Source organism: Leuciscus leuciscus, assembly GCF_965113295.1.
Source record: "Leuciscus leuciscus genome assembly, chromosome: 3".
Taxonomy (NCBI): domain Eukaryota; kingdom Metazoa; phylum Chordata; class Actinopteri; order Cypriniformes; family Leuciscidae; genus Leuciscus; species Leuciscus leuciscus.
In genome coordinates, this window is record NC_138727.1 from 16,143,889 (window position 1) to 16,165,994 (window position 22,106).

At 36.8% G+C, this 22,106-nt stretch overlaps 1 protein-coding gene across 7 annotated transcripts in view; it reads left to right on the forward strand.

The window, feature by feature from the left end:
- Positions 1 to 22,106, forward strand: part of limch1a (LIM and calponin homology domains 1a) — a 49,756-nt gene that overhangs the window by 24,409 nt on the left and 3,241 nt on the right. For 2 of the 7 annotated variants that reach the window (XM_082164390.1, XM_082164395.1), the window contains 22 exons: positions 95 to 376; positions 862 to 1,149; positions 2,734 to 3,045; positions 5,276 to 5,683; positions 6,217 to 6,561; positions 7,283 to 7,498; positions 8,944 to 8,976; positions 9,957 to 10,089; positions 10,179 to 10,336; positions 11,132 to 11,600; positions 12,296 to 12,599; positions 13,195 to 13,313; positions 13,885 to 13,972; positions 15,781 to 15,806; positions 16,145 to 16,258; positions 17,647 to 17,739; positions 17,815 to 18,020; positions 18,348 to 18,442; positions 19,237 to 19,345; positions 19,606 to 19,692; positions 21,470 to 21,578; positions 21,659 to 21,761. In XM_082164390.1, coding sequence (XP_082020516.1) covers positions 95 to 376; positions 862 to 1,149; positions 2,734 to 3,045; positions 5,276 to 5,683; positions 6,217 to 6,561; positions 7,283 to 7,498; positions 8,944 to 8,976; positions 9,957 to 10,089; positions 10,179 to 10,336; positions 11,132 to 11,600; positions 12,296 to 12,599; positions 13,195 to 13,313; positions 13,885 to 13,972; positions 15,781 to 15,806; positions 16,145 to 16,258; positions 17,647 to 17,739; positions 17,815 to 18,020; positions 18,348 to 18,442; positions 19,237 to 19,345; positions 19,606 to 19,692; positions 21,470 to 21,578; positions 21,659 to 21,761 — 4,097 coding nt within the window. The remainder of the gene's footprint in view (positions 1 to 94; positions 377 to 861; positions 1,150 to 2,733; positions 3,046 to 5,275; positions 5,684 to 6,216; positions 6,562 to 7,282; positions 7,499 to 8,943; positions 8,977 to 9,956; positions 10,090 to 10,178; positions 10,337 to 11,131; positions 11,601 to 12,295; positions 12,600 to 13,194; positions 13,314 to 13,884; positions 13,973 to 15,780; positions 15,807 to 16,144; positions 16,259 to 17,646; positions 17,740 to 17,814; positions 18,021 to 18,347; positions 18,443 to 19,236; positions 19,346 to 19,605; positions 19,693 to 21,469; positions 21,579 to 21,658; positions 21,762 to 22,106) is intronic. The other 5 variants (XM_082164391.1, XM_082164392.1, XM_082164394.1 and 2 more) reach the window with 5 other exon arrangements.

The following is a 22,106-nucleotide window of genomic DNA, read 5'->3' on the forward strand; positions in this document are numbered from 1 at the left end:
ATTCTGGATGTCATTATTGGTATGGTTTCTGTGTTCTGTGGGATTCAAGCATCCATTTTCTTGCACCTCTTATAATGTTATATTTCTACCACAGTCAGGCTGACTCCGCCCCCCCTGAGATACCAATCATTACTCGTAAGGACAATCCTTTCCTGAATCTTGAAAAAGAAAGGGCAAAAGAAGGGGATGAGGAAGATGTGAAAGAGGTAGAAGAGAAGATAGTTGTCCCAAACCCACACAAAGATGATCTAGCAAGGAGGCGGACTGAGGGAAGGCCACGCCCTCCCAAAGATCCTCATCAGTCATTGGTCCAGGCTTCCATCACTCAATCAGACCTGGAAACATGGCAGAGGCTCAAGATGAATACAGAGAGCAGGTGCCTCGAAACAAACACACACACTTTCTCATAAATTTTTCTGCTTTTCAACACTTGATGAGACCTGTGAGTAAATAAACTGGGGTTACTGGTTATTTTGCTGGTAACTTAATTAGGAACTGTAACCTTATACATGGTTTACATTTTACATGAAGACTGTGTTCAATATGATGCTGGAAGTGACTGAAAGTATGCAAGGGAAAAAAACCAACTAACTAATCGCATTGTTATTGGGACAAAGAAATATATATATTTTTTTAAATAATTAAATTGAAAATAAAAAAATTCTGGTAACAATAAATGTATTTGAATATGAACATATTTATATTTATATCCGATGTAAAGAAAATATTTTAATTCACTTGCTACTGTATTTGCATGTGTGGCAAAAAGTTAATTCTGGACCCATATATCCATTGTCTCTCTCTGAGTATTCTGGTCAGTCCTCCTGCTAAGCTCAGTTTATCCTTCATACTGATCTACAGTGAGTCGGACTCCACCCCTGCTGAAGTGTCAATCATAACTCGCAAGGACAACCCCTTCCTGACCCCCGAGAAAGAAAGTGGGAGTCAGCAGGAGAATGAGGAAGGGACAGTCAGAGAGAAAGTGGGGTGGGTGGTGATGCCTGATGTAAAGACAGACGACTTGGCCAGAAGGCGGGCCCAAAGTGGGTCTGTCCCACTGAGAGACCCCCGGCAGTCATTGGCTCAAACAACCATCACTCAGTCAGACCTGGAGAAATGGCAGAGGCTCAAGATGAATACAGACAGCAGGTGCCTGACATGTGACTTTTACATCTGACCCCTGACCTAACATGACTCAACAACACACTTCAAGACCTTTTAGAAGTTTCACACGGCTGAAACTCTTATACTCTAATTGTATGTTTTATTGTGTGTTTTTTCACACATAAAACAGATGACACCACTCCAGTTTCTGATATTCAGTCACTTATCCAAGCAAATAGCCTTATTGGTTTATTTTCGGCTTGTGTCTAGCACTGTGTCCCAGACATGGTGCAATAAAAGAACAGGCAATATAATCGTTTCCATGTAAATTATGTCCATCTATAAGTTATTTTATAGTTTTTTTATTCCTTTTTTGCAGAACATGTTTTTCCCCACTGTGTCATTGCCCTTAACTTGCTCACTAGTTGTAAGAGAAAAATGCTATTCAAAATACACTACCATTCAAAGGTTTGGGGTCTGTATGATTTTTTTTTGTCATTATTCAGCAAGGACAAATAAAATTTACCAAAAGTGACATGCATGTATGCTATTTGCTTACAAAAGATTTATATTTGACAAAAAAAAAAAAAATTCTATTCATCAAAGAACCCTAAAAAAAAAGGAAAAAATTCCTCAGTTTCCACAAAAATAAGCAGCACAACTGTTTTCAACATTGATAATAATAAAAAGAATTATCTTGAACACCAAATCAGCATATTAGAATGATTTCTGAACCCAAACTTTTGAATGGATGTTTAAGTTATATTGTGACAACTTCTACGTATCCAAGTAAATATTTTCCAAATAATTTTTTATTAATTTGTTGAGGCTTTAGTACAAGGACAAATAAAGCCAATAATGTTATCTTATTAATATCACACGTAACATTTTCCACACGCAGTATAAATGAGTCAACAAATATGTTGCTGCTTTTATATTTTAAGAAGTGTATGGTCTTCAAATATCTTCTGAATGGCTGTGATTGTGTGCCATCACACATTTTTTCTGTCAGTGTAGATAGACAGACAAATCACTTGTCGCTGAAAAAGTATTTCGGCTGGTTAAGACGCAGTGCGAGCCTAGAATATATTTAAATCAGTCACGGCTTAGAGCCAAAAAGCTTGGTCTGTCATTTGCGTGAGTGCTGCGTAAGAGGGCTCTGTGTCTTGTTACGCTGTTGTGGAGATGTTTGTTAAAGTGGGCCTTTGTGAGACTCCGAATTCTGTTTGCAGAGGGAAGCCCCTCTCATGCAAACAGACGTCACCAAGGCAACTATTGAAACCAAGAGATGCTTACAGAGAAAGAGGGAAGGGAACATGTGAGAGTAAGACCAAATACTAAACTGTTGTACAGGAGCCAAGGCTGTGCATCATTCCTTTAGTATAGTAATTTCCCTTTATATGATTCCAAAGACCATGCTTGCATCAGCATCAATGGGTTTATTTGGATATCACACAGATTCCAATCCAAACATCCATGACAATCCTCTCTATATCATTGACTTGACTGTCAGACTGACGTGGTCTTTCTTCATTAGTTTTAGTGTTCATAATTCCCTCTGCTCCTCTAATTCTTCTCTCTTTCTCTTCTTTACTCACATGTCTCATGTATGTGTGTGCGTGTGAACAGCGATGACCCTATTGTCCCACTGTGTCAGACGTGTCTTGAGAAAGGCTGCCTCTCTGTCTCCTCCAAGACGAAGGTTGCCAAGAACGACCTGGCCGGTTGCCAGGAACGTTCCTCCGGTGAACGGCGGCGTTTTGTGACATTTGGGGGTGTGACAGAGATGGAGAGTACTTCCTGGAAAGAGGAGGAGGATGAGGAAAGGGAAGAGGGACAGGGGGACGAGGCAGAGAAGCTTCGGTATCTCCTCTCGATGGCAACTGTTGCTGTGCCCACCATAGGGCTGGGCTCCAGACTGACAAAGAGAGCGGTGGGCAGGTAGGGAGAGAAAGAAAGACAGGAGAGAAGGATAGATGCATAAATACATGCACATTCATGCACAACAGACCGAAAAGGGGCACACTCCTAAAGGGGCCACGTTATTTAAAAAAAAACTAGAACAGTTAATATAGCTTCTAATGACTATTTGCCACTCTATTAGAAATAATGAATTCAAAGCCTTTTTGCTGCCGTACCGTTGGTTAGTTCACCCAAAAATGAAATTGTGTCATTAATTACTCACCCTCATGTCGTTCCAAACCTGTAAGACTTTTCATTCTTCTTCGGAACACAAATGAAGATCTTTTTGATGAAATCTGAAAACGTTCTGTCCCTCAATTGGCAGCTATGCAACTACACCACTGTACCTCTTTCAAGTCCCAGAAAGGTAGTAAAGACATCACATAAAAGTAATCCATGTGACCCAAGTGGTTTAACCTCAATTTTATGAAGCGATGCGAGTGCTTTGTTTGCGCAAAAAACATAATTTACCACTTTATTTACAAAATATGAATCTCCGACGTGTGTTCAAGAGAGGGTAATGACGCATGCGTGTTGTGTTGATGCAAGAGCAGACGTTGTTGCGTGACTGTGCATTGGAGATGAATATTTTGTAAAAGTGGTAAATTCTGGGGGGGGTTTTGTGCAAACAAACACTTTATAAAATTGAGGTTAAACCACTTGGGTCACATTGATTACTTTTATGATGTCTTTACTACTTTTCTGGGGCTTGAAAGTGGTAGTTCTGTAGCTGTCAATGCAGGAACAGAAAGTTCTCAGATTTCATCAAAAAGATCTTCATTTGTGATCCGAAGATAAGTGAAAGTTTTACGGGTTTGAAACGACATGAGGGTGATTTAATTAATGACAGAATTTTCAGTTTTGGGTAAACTAACTCTTTAAGGCGCAATGTCAGAATTACAGTGATTACGAGATTCCGACTTATAAAAAGTGCTCACGTCCTCATAGAATGCGTAATTACAACTTGCAAACTGAACTTTCTGAGAGCTCTGACTCGTACAGCCACAACGTCATACGGAAACACAAAAGGGCAGTGGCTTCAGAACAATCTGAAAATAAGTGAAAGACATACAATAGAGTTAATGTCGCTAACACAGTGTTGAATAGCTACCTAATGTCTTGCTAAATAAAGTTTATTAATAATGCATTTGCATAATGACTAGTTATTTGTTGTATTATGGTTTTGTCTAATGATTATTCAAATTACATTCATTTTGGCATTTAATAGTGTTGCCATGGAAACTCACAATTCCGAGTCTGAGGACGTGAACAGCTCTGAGTAGATTGTCCTGGTTGTCATTAGTAATTATGGTAATTCATTACGACATAGTGTGAACGCAACATTAATTTCCTGTTTCGTTGTTATTACTTCACAATATGACCCCTGTAGTCAGTGCTCATTGTCATCTTAGAATCTTGTCAGGAGCAGTAATTGTTGGTCCAGTGATGTGAAGTATACCGACACACTATTACAAACACTGCTTGTTGAGGACTGACTGTTCTCAGTTGTGTTTACAGAAGGATCTGGATGCATATACTCACCCTCAGAGTGTGTTGGAAATTGTGAATGTGTGTAGTGATCTTAGCAGTGATGCTGTATTAAAAGGGCATGTTGGTTTCATCTCACTGGGGTTTATGAAGCTGCTGGACTCGTGCCTTGAGAGATTGTTAGCATGATGCTAACAACTGTAGTACCCCTGAATGATGCTTAAAACTGCTTATATTTAGTCTGTTTAGGAGAGAAATTGAGGCTGTTAGTATGATGTTAACAACTGTAGCATCCCTGAATGATGATAAAACTGCTCTTATTTGGGCTGTTTAGACCAAGAAAGGCTTACAGTGAGGCTGTTAGCATCATGCTAACAACTGTAGCAACCATGAATTATGCTAAAACTGGGCTTTTTTGGTCTGTTTAGGAGAGAAATTAGCAGTGAATGACTTACTGTGGTGGTGTGGACTGAAATATCTGAGTTTCATCTGAAAAGATGAAATGGTATGCATTTGTGCTTGTGTAAGAGAGTAAAAAAGTGTGATTCTGTAGTTTTGAGTAACTGCAATGCAGTTGCTTTGGTTCCCACTGGACTGCATCTTTCATTGCCTGTATCTACATTCTCTGTCCTTCACCCTCATTTTTTTTCCTTTTCTGTTTCTGACTCATTGTTTCTCTTTTTTCTTCCACGTCTCATACATCATGAACAAACTAACTTAGTGGAGATGCAAACACTGAGCCTGCTCCCATCATGCCCCCTGAACCTCCGAACCCTGCCGTGTTTGAGCTTAAACAGTCTTTGACCACCACTGAGCGCAGGGTGCTAGAGGAGGAGCTGGATAAGAAAGCTAAGGATGAGAGAGAGGATGATGAAGAGGACGAAGAAGAGGAGAGTCAACCAGATATAGAAAAGGATGACATGCTAGCTCGTAGAACAGGAGCATTTCTGAAGCCAGCAAGTGGGACGTCATATAACAGATTCCTCCCGCAGCCTAGTTCCAAGAGAGAAGGCACTGCAGAGGCTTCCATAGCCCAGAAAGGAAGTATCCAGATGGGCATGAGTGGAGACAGAGACCTCCAGTACCTGGAAAGAAACATAAAGACAAAGAGAACTAAGATTGGACAGAGGTGGGACAAGCAAAACTTACTAGAAATCTCAGACTTTTCTTTGTTCATTCATTATGCATGAGTCTAACATGCTAACATGCTGTGGTGGAAAAGATTTATTCCCAGTCTTTTGAGTGCACTATTTATGGCTAAGGCAAGCATGACTTTGAGCTTTTCTCATACTTGGTTTAGAATTTACTGCACTGTTTGCACTGTTAAAATTCTGGCGATACGATAAGCCTAAATCATTTCCAATAAATGTCTGATATTAAAATTCTGCACTGTTTTGTCTAAATAAATAATACACTCAAATCTAAAATCAATTCTACAAATTAATAAAAAAATAATAATAACACTATTATGTACAGTATGGAAAATGGACTGTTACCAGTTACTGATATGGTATCGATATCATGCATCACTAGATTATAATAAAATAGGCAAAAACTTAACCTGTTTGCTTTAAGTTGTGCTTTGTGGAGTATTTACACTTTTGCTATATCAAACTAAGTTTAATTGTGTGAGTTAGTTATCAGCATATGCTATTTTAACAGAAATGAACCAGTCGATCAAGTACCAAAGACACCTGTTCCAGTTGCTGTAGTGACCCAAAAGAGCCCTGACATTGTGCGCTCATCTGGAACTAACGTTGATTGCTCTGGCGGTTATGATGATGATGATGATGAATGTGGGGATGATGGTCATCTGCCAGATTTTGAGAAGGATGACATGTTAGCGCGAAGAACTGGATCTTATCAAAAGCCCACTGCAGGGGCAGGACAGGCTTTTAATGCATTTCTGCCCAAACCTGCTTCTGTCAAACACAAAACCATCCCTGTCAGTGGATCGCAGCCATTCTTCAAGACTAGAGAGCAAGAGACAGCCCCGTCTCTGGACAGGTTGGACCGCCTGGGAATGAAGTGTTTGTCTATGAGTGCAAGGAATGTTGCATTTGTGGTGCCCGTGCAAAAGAAAAATGCTTAAATTTCCTTTAAATTATTAACAGATTTTTTAGATGTGGGTTTGATCTTGCTGTGTGCAGTTGATTTTCAGAGTACAGAAAAGAGATCTCTTGTCCAACAATGATTTTTGGTGGCTATTGTTTGTTTACTAATATCTATGACTGGTTTGGCGTTCATTCGGAAAACTATCATTCTTGTCTCTATAGGCGTTGTTTGATTTATAGCTTTGATTAAAATTTTATTTGATTTTTACTATTTTATCCTGTTCATTTATTGAGATTCTTTCAAAGAAAGTGATTTTAAAAAATGCATAAAAAATGTAGTGTGGAAATTACAATTGCATATTCTTTCTTTCATTTGGGGGCTTTTCTCAGATAATATATATATATATATATATATATATATATATATATATATATATATATATATATATATATATATTTATATATTTACCGGTATATATATATATACACAGTATACAATATTAATTCGTCATAAGTATCAATAGGTCTTTTGGCTTTTGAATTTCTGTTCAATGTTTTTTGCACTTGTTTTCTCAGTTTTGTCTGGCTGGTCTGTTTTGTAGTCAGAGAACAGAGAGCCTCAGCCTCCCTTTCACTGCCCTGCTTTGCTTTAGTAACCATGGCAACTTTCTCAGCTTCACCCTTAGCCCTGTGGCCCCGCCCCCAAGAGATGCTGAGAACATGCGTAAGAAGTGTCATCAGATGATGGACAGGCAGGAGGCGGGCTCTGTGGGTGTGGTGGGACATGAAAGTCTTATTAAAGATGAGACTATTACCAAAAGCCCCTCCCCTATACCCGACCAACCCCCACGCCGGTCCCTTTGGCAGGAAGATGATGATCTCCCCCCAATGTGAGAAAGCACTTTCAGGACCAATTTATTATTTTTGAAAAGAGCTCTTACTGAAATGTATTTTTGCATGGAAAGAGTGCCTGTATCTCTGCAGTTTATCATTGTTTTTCTTTACTTCACTCACTGGTGCAATGGTTACCTTTAAAGGTGCTATAAAGGATTTTATTATTGGAATATTTTATTTAAACACAGACACTCTCATTTAAAGAGTTCAGCTTTGCTTACAAGTCATTAGAGTGTGGCATTTTAGATAGAGCTGGTGATCTAATGGAGATATGGCTAACATAATTTATGGCACCTTTAAAGTCAACATAAATACTGCGCAGAACCCTCTGAGATTCTGTGTGAATTTTTTGCTTGGGTTTTTTTTCTTAATTTTTTTAATAAAGTTCACTATGTGTAATTGTGCACAATAAGATCAGGAAAGTACACTAAGTAAATAAGTTTAATTTTTTATTTTCCTGCATAAAGTGTCAAAACCCTTTTAAATTATATCTAAAATTAAGCTTTTAAAAATAAAAAATAAATTATATTGCGTAGAAGCTAATATTTATATACTGTGTGTGTGTATATATATATATATATATATGTGTGTATATATATATATATATATATGTGTGTATGTGTATATATATATATATATATATATATATATATATATATATATATATATACAACCTCATTTCCTCATTTGCGTTTTGTAAAATTCAATAAAATCAAGAATTTGGTTCATTTCTCTTGAACCTTTATTTAACTGACAAAGGTGCAAAGAAAATATTTCCCATGTTTTCACTGACCAACTTAATTTAAATTTGTAAATATAAACAGATTTTGATATAGCTGCAGCGCACTCCAAAAAAGTTGGGACAGAGGCAAAATAAAAGTAAAAAGATTATAGAATATCCAACTGTTTTAAAACAGTCCGCACTGATTAGGTGAATTAGATGAGGTATTGTGTTCGGGAATAATAGTACCATCCACCAAATACTCAGTCTTTGCAAGCAAAGATAGATCATGTCTCACCACTTTATGCCAAATTTCACACAATTCAAAAATCTAATTTCTCAATGCAAGATTGCAAAGAATTTAGCTCTTTCATCTACCATTCTTAATATTGTGAAAAGATTCTGGGAATCCAGAGAAATTTCAGGCTGTGCATTTTACAAAATGTCCCAGCTTTTCTGGAAATAGGTATTTTCAATATATATAATGTGTGTGTGTGTGTGTGTGTGTGTGTGTGTGTGTGTGTGTGTGTGTGTGTGTGTGTGTGTGTGTGTGTGTGTGTGTGTGTGTAATTGTAATATAGCGAGGTAAGTTTTATTTTGATGGATAATAATCATTATTTTATATTTATAAAGGTCTGTGCTTAGTGTTCTATTATGTTCAGCTGTTTTGTTTTGTTTTCAACTTTATTTATTTACTTTTTTTATTCATTAATGTTCTAGATTCAGAGCTACTAGTGTTTCTGATGAAACAGAGTAAGTTTCTTTTATTTCCTCTCTATCTTTCCGTCTTTCATTCCTTTTCTTTCTTGCTGTTGCTGCAGAACTGAGCAGTTGCATGTACTATAAACACATGTGTTCAACAGTGTCTCTATTCACATGCAGATGCAACCATTTTCTAAACTGACATACTCTCTCTTACTCTTTATGCATGCATTTTCAAAAACTAAGTAGTCAAGCCTGCCCCTACACATGCATGTAAAGGCATATGTTTGAATCTTTCTCATGGTTTGCTGTTGTGGATACTTATGTTCCCTGGAAGTGGTTACACATGCATACATACTTTTATAACCTCAATCCACTACAGCATACCCAGTTGCATTAAAGGGATAGTGAAAAAATTTAAATAAATGGACTCGCCTTTATGTTGTTCTAAATCTATAAGAATGTGATAGTCACTCTTTTCCATGCACGCATTTATAATAAATTGGACGTTGCAAGCTTTCAGTTCTCAAGTTCCTCAGATTTCAGTCTGTTTCTTACATAAAGCTATTGTATGGCTTCATAAAATAAGTTGTAGTCTATATTATATCCAATTACAACCAAAAGATTGGTTATACAGTATGTACACCTGTATATATATATATCAGAAAAGAAAATAGTTCAATAGTTTATTAAATGGTATAAAATGGGTTTTGAACAACATGATTGTTTCTTGAGCAATAAAAACATTTAATTGTCATATATATGTAGATCTATCTTTCCTGTAGTTGTTCTGTTTGTATTGTACATGGTCCTGAAAACCATAAGTTCTTCTACTTACATTTCTTCTACATCATTCCTAGTTAACATCATACTGACATTTCATATCTTTTATCAAGAATTTCTTCTTTGTGCCTTCAGGTCTCAGAGGAAGAGATAATATTATTTTGGATCTGACTTTAATTTAGTTTTTCTTCATCTAAAAGCATTACAGCGCTTATAAATGTGCCTTTGTTTTTGTTTGTTATTCAAAGGAGTGTGAGTTTGATTGACATGCGTGATGAAGAGGATGAGCTTGCCTACCTTCGGGCGCACAGCCAATCACGGCATGAGCGCCTACACAACCAGTACAACAAACTCAAAGAGGAGGAGGACCAGTGGCAGGACGTGAGTCATACAGTACAAACCCACACACAAACACATATTTAACAAGCTCACAAGTGTATACATGGACGTCTTCTGGCTTCTGTGTGTAGGACTTGGCTCGCTGGAAGAGTCGGAGACGAAGTGCTTCTCAAGATCTGATCAAAAAGGAAGAGGAGAGGAAGATGATGGAGAAACTAATGACAACGGATGGAGGATCCGCCTATCGCAGGAAGAGCATCAAAACATACAAAGAAATAGTAGAAGAGAAGTGAGACAAATTGAAATCTTTACACCCTGTAGATTTAGATTTAGCAGATTGTAGGGGTTTAGTGAGTATGATGCACGTTTTGGCATTGAAGTACAGTGACAAGGCGACTGTTTAGTGAATTTCTGTTTTAGAATTTATCAGGACTGCCGTAGGGTCAATGACATGATTTATTAATGTATGAAAAAATACAATCAAGTCATTCTTGAATAGATTCAACCTTCTAGAATGAGCATGTTTTTAATCTTTGGATTTAAATTAATTTAGATGATGAAATGAGATGATTGAAAAGTACACTACTATTCAAAAGTTTAGTATCAGTAAGATAAGAATAAATATAAATACATATTTTTATTCAAAAAGGGACAGTTAAGACTTTTACATTGTAACAAAAAAAGTATATTTCAAATAAATGCTGTTCTTTTGAACTTTAAATTAGTCAAAGGATCCTGAACAGATGTATAACAGTTTCCACAAAAATGTCAAGTAGCAAAAATGTTTTAAATATTGATAATTATAAGAAAAGCACCAAATCAGCACATTAGAATGATTTCTGAAGGATCATGTGACACTGAAGACTGGAGTAATGATGCTAAAAATGATGCTATTTAGCTTTACCATCACAGGAATGAATTACATTTTAAAATATATTAAAATAAAATATATTTTGTTATTGGAAAATGTGTTATTACTTTTTACTTTTAGTACATTTCTAAGAACTTTTCACATGTAAGTTGTCGTAGACACGCTAATATGTAATTGACATTCTATTGATCTCACTCTCTCTCTCTCTTTCAGAGAGCGTAGGGAGCAGGAACTACATGAACAATACTGTAAAGCCTCCACTCCAGAAGAAAAAGCAGCTGTGCTTCAACGTTATGCTCTCCGTTTCACCATCAGCGATGCCATATTGGAGAAACTCCAGCTCCCCAAACTGCCTTCTGCTGCCTCACCGATGCACATGTCACCTCTCCATCAGCCTGAGAAGAAGCCAACATGCACCGCCCTAGTAGAAGCGAAGGTTCCAGAGCCTGCACAAACTACCCAAACACACCCTGTGATCCATGTAGACCAGACGACTGCACAAAAACAGGCACCGGCGCTGCCCAAAACCACTGAACCATCACCTGCCAAGTCCATCAGCGCTCCAGAAGTCCTGTCAGCACCCACGCGAGTTCCTCCTGCTCCATCAAAGCCTGTTCCCCTCATCACCCCAAAACCCTACAGCCAGCCAAAATTCAGCCAAGGCCTCCGCAAATCAATAAAGGCAAGGATTTTTTATCCTGGACATTAACCTCAATAACCAATTCCTTTAAAAATTAACAAGGTAGGACAAAATTGGGATTTACACACTTTTGGATACCAAGGACACCGTAATATGATAATTTCCCTGCAAAAGACACTCTTACTGAAATTTAAAGACAGCTATAGAGCCATTTAAACAATATGAGAAAAGGTATATTATATATATATAAAAATTAAATAGTTGGCTTTTAATTAATATATCATCTTTGAAAATATCATTACTACACATGAAGCCAAAGCAGAATTATAAAAATAAATAAAAAATTGAAAAATAAAATACTTTCTTCCCCTCAAATTTTCTGTGGTCCCCAGACCCCAGTTTGAAACCTAATGAGACAATCTTTTATCGGGATAGTTCACCCCCAAAAATGTATTCTGTCATTACTCACCCTCTTGTTGTTCAAAACCTGTATGACTTTCTTTCTTGCGTAAAACACACCAGAAGTTATCTATCAGAATGTCCATGTTGCTTTTTTCCATATAATGAAAGTGAATGGGACCAGTCGAGGTCACCAGTCGCTTCCTGTGTATGAAAAAAAACAACCTAGATATTTTGCTGGACTCCTTTTGTGTTCCATACAAGAATGAGTAAATAATCTCTCATTTTTGGGTACATAATTAGCTTGAATAAATGTGTGTTCTTTGTTTTTAATACAGAGTGATGGGCTGATACGTGTGAATGGTGAGAGCACTCAGCAGGAGAGCGGAGAGAGGGCCAATAAAAATTCTATGCATCGTCCTATCAACTTCTCCCCCTCACCTCCAAAGCCAGCCACTCAAAGTCTACAAAACGAGGAGCTAATTGTGTTTGAAGCCTCAGACCACCAGCAAAACTTACAGACTTCCATTCCTGAACAAGAGAAAGAAGTTGTAAAGATGGAAAAGGAATGTTCTCTTATTTCTCAAGAAGAGAATATCAAAGAAGACAACTCAACTGCACTATCGGTGTCAGAACCAGCAGGTTGAAGAATATAATATTATCCAAAGTTTTCTTTTTTTTTTAGGGGTAATATAATGCGCAAATAAACTTTTTGGTCCAAAAAGACAATTTATTGAAATTAAAGGGATAGTTCACCCAAAAAATGAAAATTCTGTCATCATTTACTCACCCACTGTAAACTGTATGACTAATTGTTCTTTTTTGGGGATCCAATGTTGTTTGGTTCCCAATGTTCTTCAAAATATTCCACAGAATATTATATTATATTATATTGTATTATATATATTGTGTTCCACAGAATAAAAAAAAGTAATACACGTTCAGAGCGACAAAAGGGTGAGTAAATAATAACAGAATTTAGGTGGACTATCTATTTAAGTAGTTCCAACTTTCGTAACTTTCTGATGTCAGAGTAATACATTAATGCTTGACTGCTCACGTTTCACATCAACAATGTTAATTGTGTTCAGCAACTTCACACTAAGTGTGTTTACATGCAAACTTCTAATCAAGCACATATAAAGTTATAATCTAAAGTAATATGATGTGACCCCTTTAAAGCAAAGGTATATACTGAATAATTTTTATATTAACTTATAGTTTCCTATTTTATCAGGAAAGCAGCCAGTACCAGACACAATGATGAAGCGCAGCTGTGTTGTCACAACAACCATAGTGACAGAACTCACTCAGACACACCAAATCCCACCAAATGACACGTCCTGCACAGAGCAGGTGGGCCTTGATTTCGCTCTTTTCACTCTTTAATAAAAGTTCATTGGTTTTTGAAACACATCCACTGATTCCTAAATATAAAGCCTAAAGTTGCTGGAAAGTAAATGATTAGTTTGGGACTAGACCGGATCTTGTTCAAGTGACTTCTGTTTGGTGCTTCATAGGGTGCATCTTTAAACTTTGATACTTCTGATTGGTCAGTCGTTGCATTCACGACTTCTAAACTGTTTAATTTCCAATATAGCTGCACTAGTTTTATGTCTTCACAAGTAAGAAAATAATTCCAAATAAATAATAAATAAACCAATATTTAATATTACAAGTTGCCATGTAATAAGCAGGATAATGTACAGTCAGCTGGTCATTTTCATAAAATAGACGCACAAAATAAGTTCAGGATGGGGTCCTGATCACCCTGTTAGGGTTTTTTTTTTTTTTTGCATAGCATACCTTGTTGAATAGGGTGAATGTGCTACTGTATACTATATACTGATTGGAAACCTGCTTTTATTTCCATTGACTTTGTGAAAAACGCGAGAATCTTTAATGATTTCCTTTTCATTCCCATCAGCTTGGTTCTGTCCATAATTCATGTGATTTGAGCTCAACTGCCGATACCAGCAAGGCTGACCAGACTTCATACTCACTCTCACCGACAGGTAATACAACTCCACTTGCCACGTCCTTAATCTCTCATAATGTGATGAACATATGAATCCTTACTCCAACTTTTCTACTTTTTAGTCCTCTATTTACCTCCACTGAATCTTCTTTTGGGTTACCTTTCTTTCTGGTTTATCTTTTTCGATATTTTTCTCTTGCTTTTTGTCTCTTTCATTGACTATCCATCTTTTCTGGCTGGTATCATTGGGTCTGTTAGAGTCCTCACATACCTCTAGTAGCTCTAGGTTACGCTGCGAGTTCTTCGCTCCAACAGGTAAAACTGATAGATGAGCTAATAGCACAGGGCTTCCTTCTCCATGAACAGCAGATAATCCATCTGCATCATCTCTCGTTTGTCAACCTCCTTTGACTTCTCCTGTGGAGGTGCATTGTAGAGTAAACGCTTGTCTGCTGAGGGCACTATGAGGCAATACTTTTTTAACTGTATTTAAATGTAGAGGAAAGTGGGGTAAACAGTGCCATTTTAACTTAATTTGTCCTATAGTTAAGGACAAAGGAGACAGATGTGAAACATATATTACACACTACTGTTCAAAAGTTTGGGGTCAGTAACCCAGACAGCAACATAGTGTTGGCCCATATCCGGCCCACATCTTGTACGAGTGGATTCAACACGTACCAGATGTGAACCGAATCTGGGCCGACACTATGTTGCTGTCTGGGAAGATGCACTTTATTTTAAGGTGACATAAGCCGCGTTTCCATTACCCTTCACATTGCGCAAATTGAAATTGAAAATTGAAAATACACCCAATGGAAAAAAATCCCATTTATCACGAAAAAGTTTTTACGCTCGCATGAGGTGGTTTTTCAGGCAATTCGAAAAAGAAATATTATAATATATTATATTATAATATTACAAATAAAAGTAATGCACTTAAAATGTACCAATATGTATGATATATATTTTTAGACCTGGAAAAAATGTGCTTTGACATAAAATGTATTTCACTTGCAGAATGTAGAACATTGTAGAGATGTAGAAAATTTCCTTTGACTTTGATTTACCAGTATATAGTATATATTTACTAGTATAGTCAAATGACAACAGTCTTGTCATTTCTTATTGAGGTGTAAACTGAGGTGATTGAGTTTACCCACTCTCCCATCTGTCCCCACTCTCTCCTCAACTAAAGACCTTTCCTTCTAAACATAGATTTGTGCGTCACTTTGTCCTCAACAGGCATCTGTAGCATGGACATATTTCAGCACTCCATGGGCATAGAATAGATTTATTTAATCTGATCATTACGCAGTCGTGCTCAAAAATTAATTATGTAGAAATTAGGATGTTCTGTTTTATATTGCTTTTACTGTTGTTTTCATGTCTGTATTTTAACAACTCTCAGAGAATACACCCTTCTTGTTTTGGCCCCGTGTATACCTAGTATTCATATCCATCTCAGGTGATACAATCACAATCTGTGATCAAAAGTGGTCAAACACACTCGACCACACTGCATTGAAGTAGCCACAGAATCGGAGAGCCTCAAAATCATAAGTGGAGGTGCATGTAAATAATAATAACGTAATAAGTGTAAACAGGGATCTGTTTTGAAAGAGGACCATGAGATGGATGTGAGTATCGGGTGTTAACAGAGCCATTATGCCTCAACACTTTCTGTCTATCTCTTTGTTTGTGTCATTTTAGTGTTTTATGCTCTGTGTATCTGTGCACCAGTTTAAACTCCTGTGGTGCTATCGCTTTCATTAGCGTAAGACGATATTATTGAGTAAATGATGAGTTTCTAAAGCCTCTGTTTCCCTCTCCTTTCCTCCACAGAGGGGATTGACTATTCAACTGAATGTGTAAGTACTTCAGTCGTGCCAAACTCACAGCCATTCTTCCAGAATCTCTCATTTCCTCATCTTGCACCTCTTTTCAGTCTTTATTCCCTTGGTAGTCACTCATTGGATGTGCATTTTACTCATTTTGGCTGATCGAGTACTCAAGATGGCTTGAGAGGAGCAGTTTGTGTTTTATGTCTTTTGCCGTTGCATTGCTTCTCACTGGTGTTTCAGCGTCTCAGACCAACTTTCAACTGCTCATGCTTATAGCTGTTGATACAGTGTTGGTGCACCCTGTCTTCTTACATTCCTTTCCTTTTCTTCCTTTCTTCTTCTGTATGTGTGTGTGCGTGAATCAGATTGAAACCCCAATGCTGAATCTTGCAAAAAGGGTTGATCACTGGACGTGGGATCCTAATGAAGAGCGTAGACGGCAGGAGAGATGGCAACAGGAGCAGGAACGCCTGCTGCAGGTACAATAGCCAGCTTGGGGTTTGTCTGAGAGAAGTGCGCACCACAAAACTGTTATTGGTGTAGGTGTCAGTATTCTGGTCAGCATGAGATTTTCCTCTCTGTCCTCTCTACCCTTCACCTTCTCTCCAATGTATCACACCGTTTGTTGACTTCCTCTATAACCAGACCCAAACTTGTATGACTTCTTTACTTCTGTGGAATATAAAAGGACAAATTTCGAAGAAAAAGAACATTTGAGGAACAAATTTTGAAGAAATCGCTTGTGTGTTTATTGTGGTTTTATACAAAAAGTGACACAAAAGACTTTTACATTATTACAAATAGTTAATTTCAAATACTGTTCTTTTGAACTTTCTATTCATCAAAGAATCCTGAAAAAAAAGTATAAGTTTCCACACAAATATTAAGCAGGACATCAGTTTTCAACTGAGATAATAATAAAAAAGCACCAAATTAACATATTAGAAGACTATTTCTGAAGGATCACGTGACACTGAATAACGGAGTAATGAATTCAGCTTTGCCATCACAGGAATAAATTACATTTTAATATATATATTAACATAATATGTACTGATTTTCCCGATGGGTTGCAAATAAAGTTGAAAGCAGGATCTATAGGAAGCAGTAAAGATTTTTTTAACATAGAACTCAAGAAACATGTAAACAGAACATGTCATGTCAACATAACGCAACAGAGAACAGAAAACTGAACAAAGGAAACTGAGGGCTTAAATACACAGAGGTAAATGAGGGAACGGTGAACGTAATCAGTAACTAAGGGAATAAACTGGCACTCACTAAGAAACTAGGTCAACTTACAATGACAGGCAAACAGGAACAGGGAAAACAGAACCAAAACACAAACTAAATAGTAGTAATAGTAATAATATTTTACAATATTACTGTTTTCACTGTATTTTTGGTCAAATAAATGCAGCCTTGGTAAGCATGAGACATTTTTCAAAAACATTCAAGAACGTTTTTTTCTTAGTTTTCCCAGTTTTCTTAGAGTTCCTGGTTACACTTATTTTAAGATGCTTTTGTTATAGTGTATTTATATATATGTACTGAGTAATAATAATTAGCAAAATGTGCTTACTATTTAATTAGGGTAAGTTGCTTGTAAATATGCTTAATTTACTGTTAATACTAGTACATGTAAGATGTGTAATAGGGATACTGTAAAATAAAGAGTTACCGAGTTCCTCCATTAGACCTGAACAAAGCGTATATAAATATTGTTATCCATTGTTATTGCAAGGAAAAGATCGACCAGCTCATTCTTCAAAATTTCTTCTTTTGTGTTCCATGGAAAAAAGAAAGTCGCACAAATTAATCTTTTGGTGTGAAATATTTCTTTAATCCCTCTTTTCTTTCTCTGTAGGAGAAATATCAGAGAGAGCAGGAGAAGCTGAAGGAGGAGTGGGAGAGAGCGCAGAGAGAGGTGGAAGAGGAGGAGAGGAGACACCATGAAGAGGTGCGTCTTCAAATTGTTTTACATGACAGCTAATTAGTTCTTAATGACGACTAATTAGCTCTTAATCTATAATAGGAGAGGCGAATACTGGAGGAAACTGTGACCCCACTGACACCTCACACCTCAGTTTTATCGTCCAGTATCGTGACCGAGGCTCCGTCCCTCACCCAGCCCTCAGTCCCACAGGACACTATTGTCCTCTCCTTGGCTGACTGGGAGAAAAAACAGGAAATGCTGGAGAAACAGGCACAGACGAACCAGAGTAACAGACTGACACACAGGTGGAATATATGCAAAATCCATATACCTTTTCCACCGAAACGGTGCTGATGCTGGTATTCAGCCAGGCGATCTGCGAACCTCTCTCAGAATGGCTTGCGTTTCCACTGAGCAAGTGATAATGTGATTGACTATGTGACTACGGCAACCTGCCCGCAAAAAAAAATAATCTAAAATTCAACGTAATTTAATTAAGAGTAATTGTGCCATATTGAGCTGGCTTTGATGTACTCTGGCAACCTGTCATTGGAAAAGGTGTAACAAAAAAATACAAATTCAAATGTTGACAATGTCAAATGGTTTTTCAATGTTCAATTTAACCTCTCTAGCCCTGATCAAGTAATCGTACCAGCACAGCAGAATGGTCAGAGGATTGAACCTCAGGAGAGCCAAACAGCTACACCACAACTGCAGTTTATACAAGGTAAGATACACACACTAACCTTGGGTCAATCTGGGTCAAATCTTTTGAAAATGTTGTTATATGTGATGTTTGTTGGTTTTATTCATTTTTGAAGAAATAAATTTTTTCTACAAAAAACACACTAAAAATGTGAATGCAGCTCATTGGTAGTGGTTGAGGAGATTCCCTCCTTCTTATTAATAATAATATTGCCACACCTGTGCAGTGCATAATGTGGGAAGGCAGAGCAAGAAAGCTTTCCCTCAGGCCATTTTTAACAAATATATATTTTTAAATAATTGCAATAAAAAAATTATTATTGTTGTTTTATTTTAAATGATTATTATTATTGTAATAAATTATTATTATTGTAACACTACATATGTTATATTATTATATATGTTTTATAAAATATACTTTTTTGAGTCATGAATATCAAGTGGTTTTCTCAGGGTTACTACATTTGACCTGAACAAAGCTTTCATAAAAAATATCTGATATTGTTTTAAAACAAAAATGAACGACCTTGACACACATTCATAAAGATCTAAAAGGGATCGTCTATTGATTTATTGTCACAATTTCTTCCGGCATGTTGGTTACACCACTCTACTGTTGATAAAAGGTTTTTAGAAATAGCTAAACATCTTATATCAACATTTCAGAAATCTTGATAAAATAAAAATAAAAATAGCCCAGACTTAATGCAAGAACATCTTTTTTTAATGCATTACTCATCTGCCACAATATATATAAATCACAATGCATATTAAGCCAGCAAATTAGCAGACACACTTTTTTCTGTGTTATTACAGATGGCTCTTGGAGCTGTAAGTCTAAAGGCAGGCAAGAGGATTTGAAGAAAACTGCCTCACTTGATCGTAAACAGAGTCCACCCCAGAGCCAGACCACGGGAATGAGGAGGTGTGTGTGTATATGTGTTTGGGGATGCATGCTGGCTTGCTTACACAGGAGTGCCAAAATGCTGCTTGGCTTTGCTATGAGTGAAGGATGTTTAAACGATCAGATCAGTATGATTTTTTTTTCTTCTTTTTTTTTCTGGCACATGACACATTTCTGCATATGACTTGCTTTCACATTTCTTTGTCTCTATGCGCGTGTGTGTGTGTGTGTGTGTGTGTGTGTGTGTGTGTGTGTGTGTGTGTGTGTATGGCTGATGGCAGGACTGGGTCATGTGAAAATGTTTTAGGGACACACCCATCAAAATCACCCACACCATCACAAGACACGCCACCTCCATCACCCAGCAGGTACGAGCCTTCCCTCCAACACATACTCGATCGCATATGCGCGTGTGTGTGTGTATGTGGAGCGTTTCAGTAATAGGCTTCAAATGCATTTGTGCACTTTAGCCAGAAACAGTGACATGCTGTTGAACTGGCCTATACGATTTAATGCATCTTCTTAAAATTGCAAAAGTATTGATTTCAATTTGGTGAATGGTCACCATACGTATAAGGCATAACAAATGCTTTCATTTCTGGAGTTACATAATCATGCCAAGTGCTTATGTGCACACAATCCCATTCATTTAAATTGCATATTTGCATTGCATTTTGCTTTTGTTACCACTTTAAACTATATGTATATATATATAAATATTTGGGGTCCAAAAGTGTGGTACCATTTCGTTGTTGTTTCTTAAAATCATTTAAACCTGTAAATAAAGTTTCAGGATTTGAAAAAAAATTTTAATTAAGAACAAATGAATTTTTATTGAAAACAATTTTATTAAAATAGACAATAAAGGTATTTTAAGACTTTTGGTCCCCACTGTGCATAAACCTATTTATTCTATTTATAGTTACACAGATATTATGGTAAAGCTGCATTCACGGCATGTTGTAATTACCGTAATTTCGAGATGACAACATGCAATGTTCTACTCTGAGCTGTTTTAATTAAAATTATCAATGCCTAAATGAATCTGCAGCAGTCACGTGGTACAAGTAGAACTCTCAGAAAATGTGCAGGTTACAAGTTATAATTACAAGGAAGTGAACACTCTTTACAAGTTGAAATCTCGTAATTACGGTAATTAGGGTGTGGCGTGAACGTACCTTAACACTTTACAATAAGGTCCCGTGTTAGTTAACATTAGTTAATGCATTAACTAACATTAACTAACAATGAGCAATACATTTGTTGCAGTATGTTAATGTTAGTTCATATAAATACAACTGTTCATTGTTAGTTCATGTTAGCTCGTGTCCATTGAATAATATTAACATATACTTTTGTTTTGAATAATGTATTAGTAAATGTTGAAATTAAATGTTGAAACTAAGATTAATACATGATTTAGAAGTGTTTTTCATTGTTAGTTCATGTTAATTAATGTTAACAAATGAAACCTTATTGTAAAGTGTTACCGAAATTGTAACAGTTGTTATTTCAAGAAGTCAGTGTTAAAGTTTTACAATGGGTAAAACAGCTCAGTATTCAGGCCACTGATCAGGGAGTCTGCCATTATAAGGGCTGTCTGTCTCAATCGCAAAATCCTTCCAGTGCACCTAAAAAGTCCCACAATGCACTGCAAAAACCAGGGAGCATTGATGCTCACAATGGCTGCATCCAAAATCGCATACTTCCCTACTATATAGTAAAGGAAAAACAGTATGTCACAATGTCCAAATTCACAGTACTCATATAAAGTAGGCAAAAAGTACCCGGGTGACCTACTTCTTCCGGCGAGATACTGAAGTGAGCATACGATGGACACTTTAATATCCCATGAGGCCACGGGAAAGGATTTATGAATGGCGGAGAAGTGACGCAATTGGTGCTGGAAAGTCACGTGATAATGATAACATGGCGAATGTAATATGTCCTGATTACATTCCTCCTACACACATTCATACTATATAACGTATTTTTTTAGCGGTCATGAAGTAATTACTTATTCAAAATAAGTATCTACTCAAAAGAGTATGCGATTTCAGACGCAGCCTCTCACACCCTAGGGACGCTAGGGAGCTGATTGAGACCCACCCAATAACATATGGCTTTGTGTGGCGCCCTCTGCAGGTCAGTAAGTGGAAAGAAACTTTGCTCCAGCTGTGCACATCCGTTGGGTAAAGGAGCAGCTATGATCATTGAAACCTTGGGGCTGTACTTCCATATTCAGTGTTTTAAGGTAATTCTCGTTTGTGTTAGTCTCTGTGTATACGTGAGTAACGTCTACATCTTCTCATATGAATATCTGATGTGTTCTAGTGTGGCGTGTGTAAAGGGTTACTTGGCGACACAAGTGCTGGGACTGACGTCCGAATTCGAAATGGACTTCTTAATTGTCAAGAATGCTACATAAAATCAAGGGGTGAGTCAATGTGTTTTAAGTGTATTATCCTAAATGTGCAGGTTATTGTGATTGTAGTTTTTCTGTATTTTGTAAGATAATGTGTGATATAAATAATGTATGGCAAATAATTGTTCCCAATGTGTTTTGGAGAAAAACATTTATTTCATAATGTGATTTTCCCCCCACTTTCAATTATTTTACTTCAATAAAAGGTTAGATTTTTGCATTTTTAAAAAATAAAATATCAAAAGGATAAACAATGCAGATTTATCTTTTACAGCCATCTTTGATCATATTTACCAAGCATATGTAATTTATCTAATATATCTAATTATAATATTTTCACACTTTTTACATAATTTG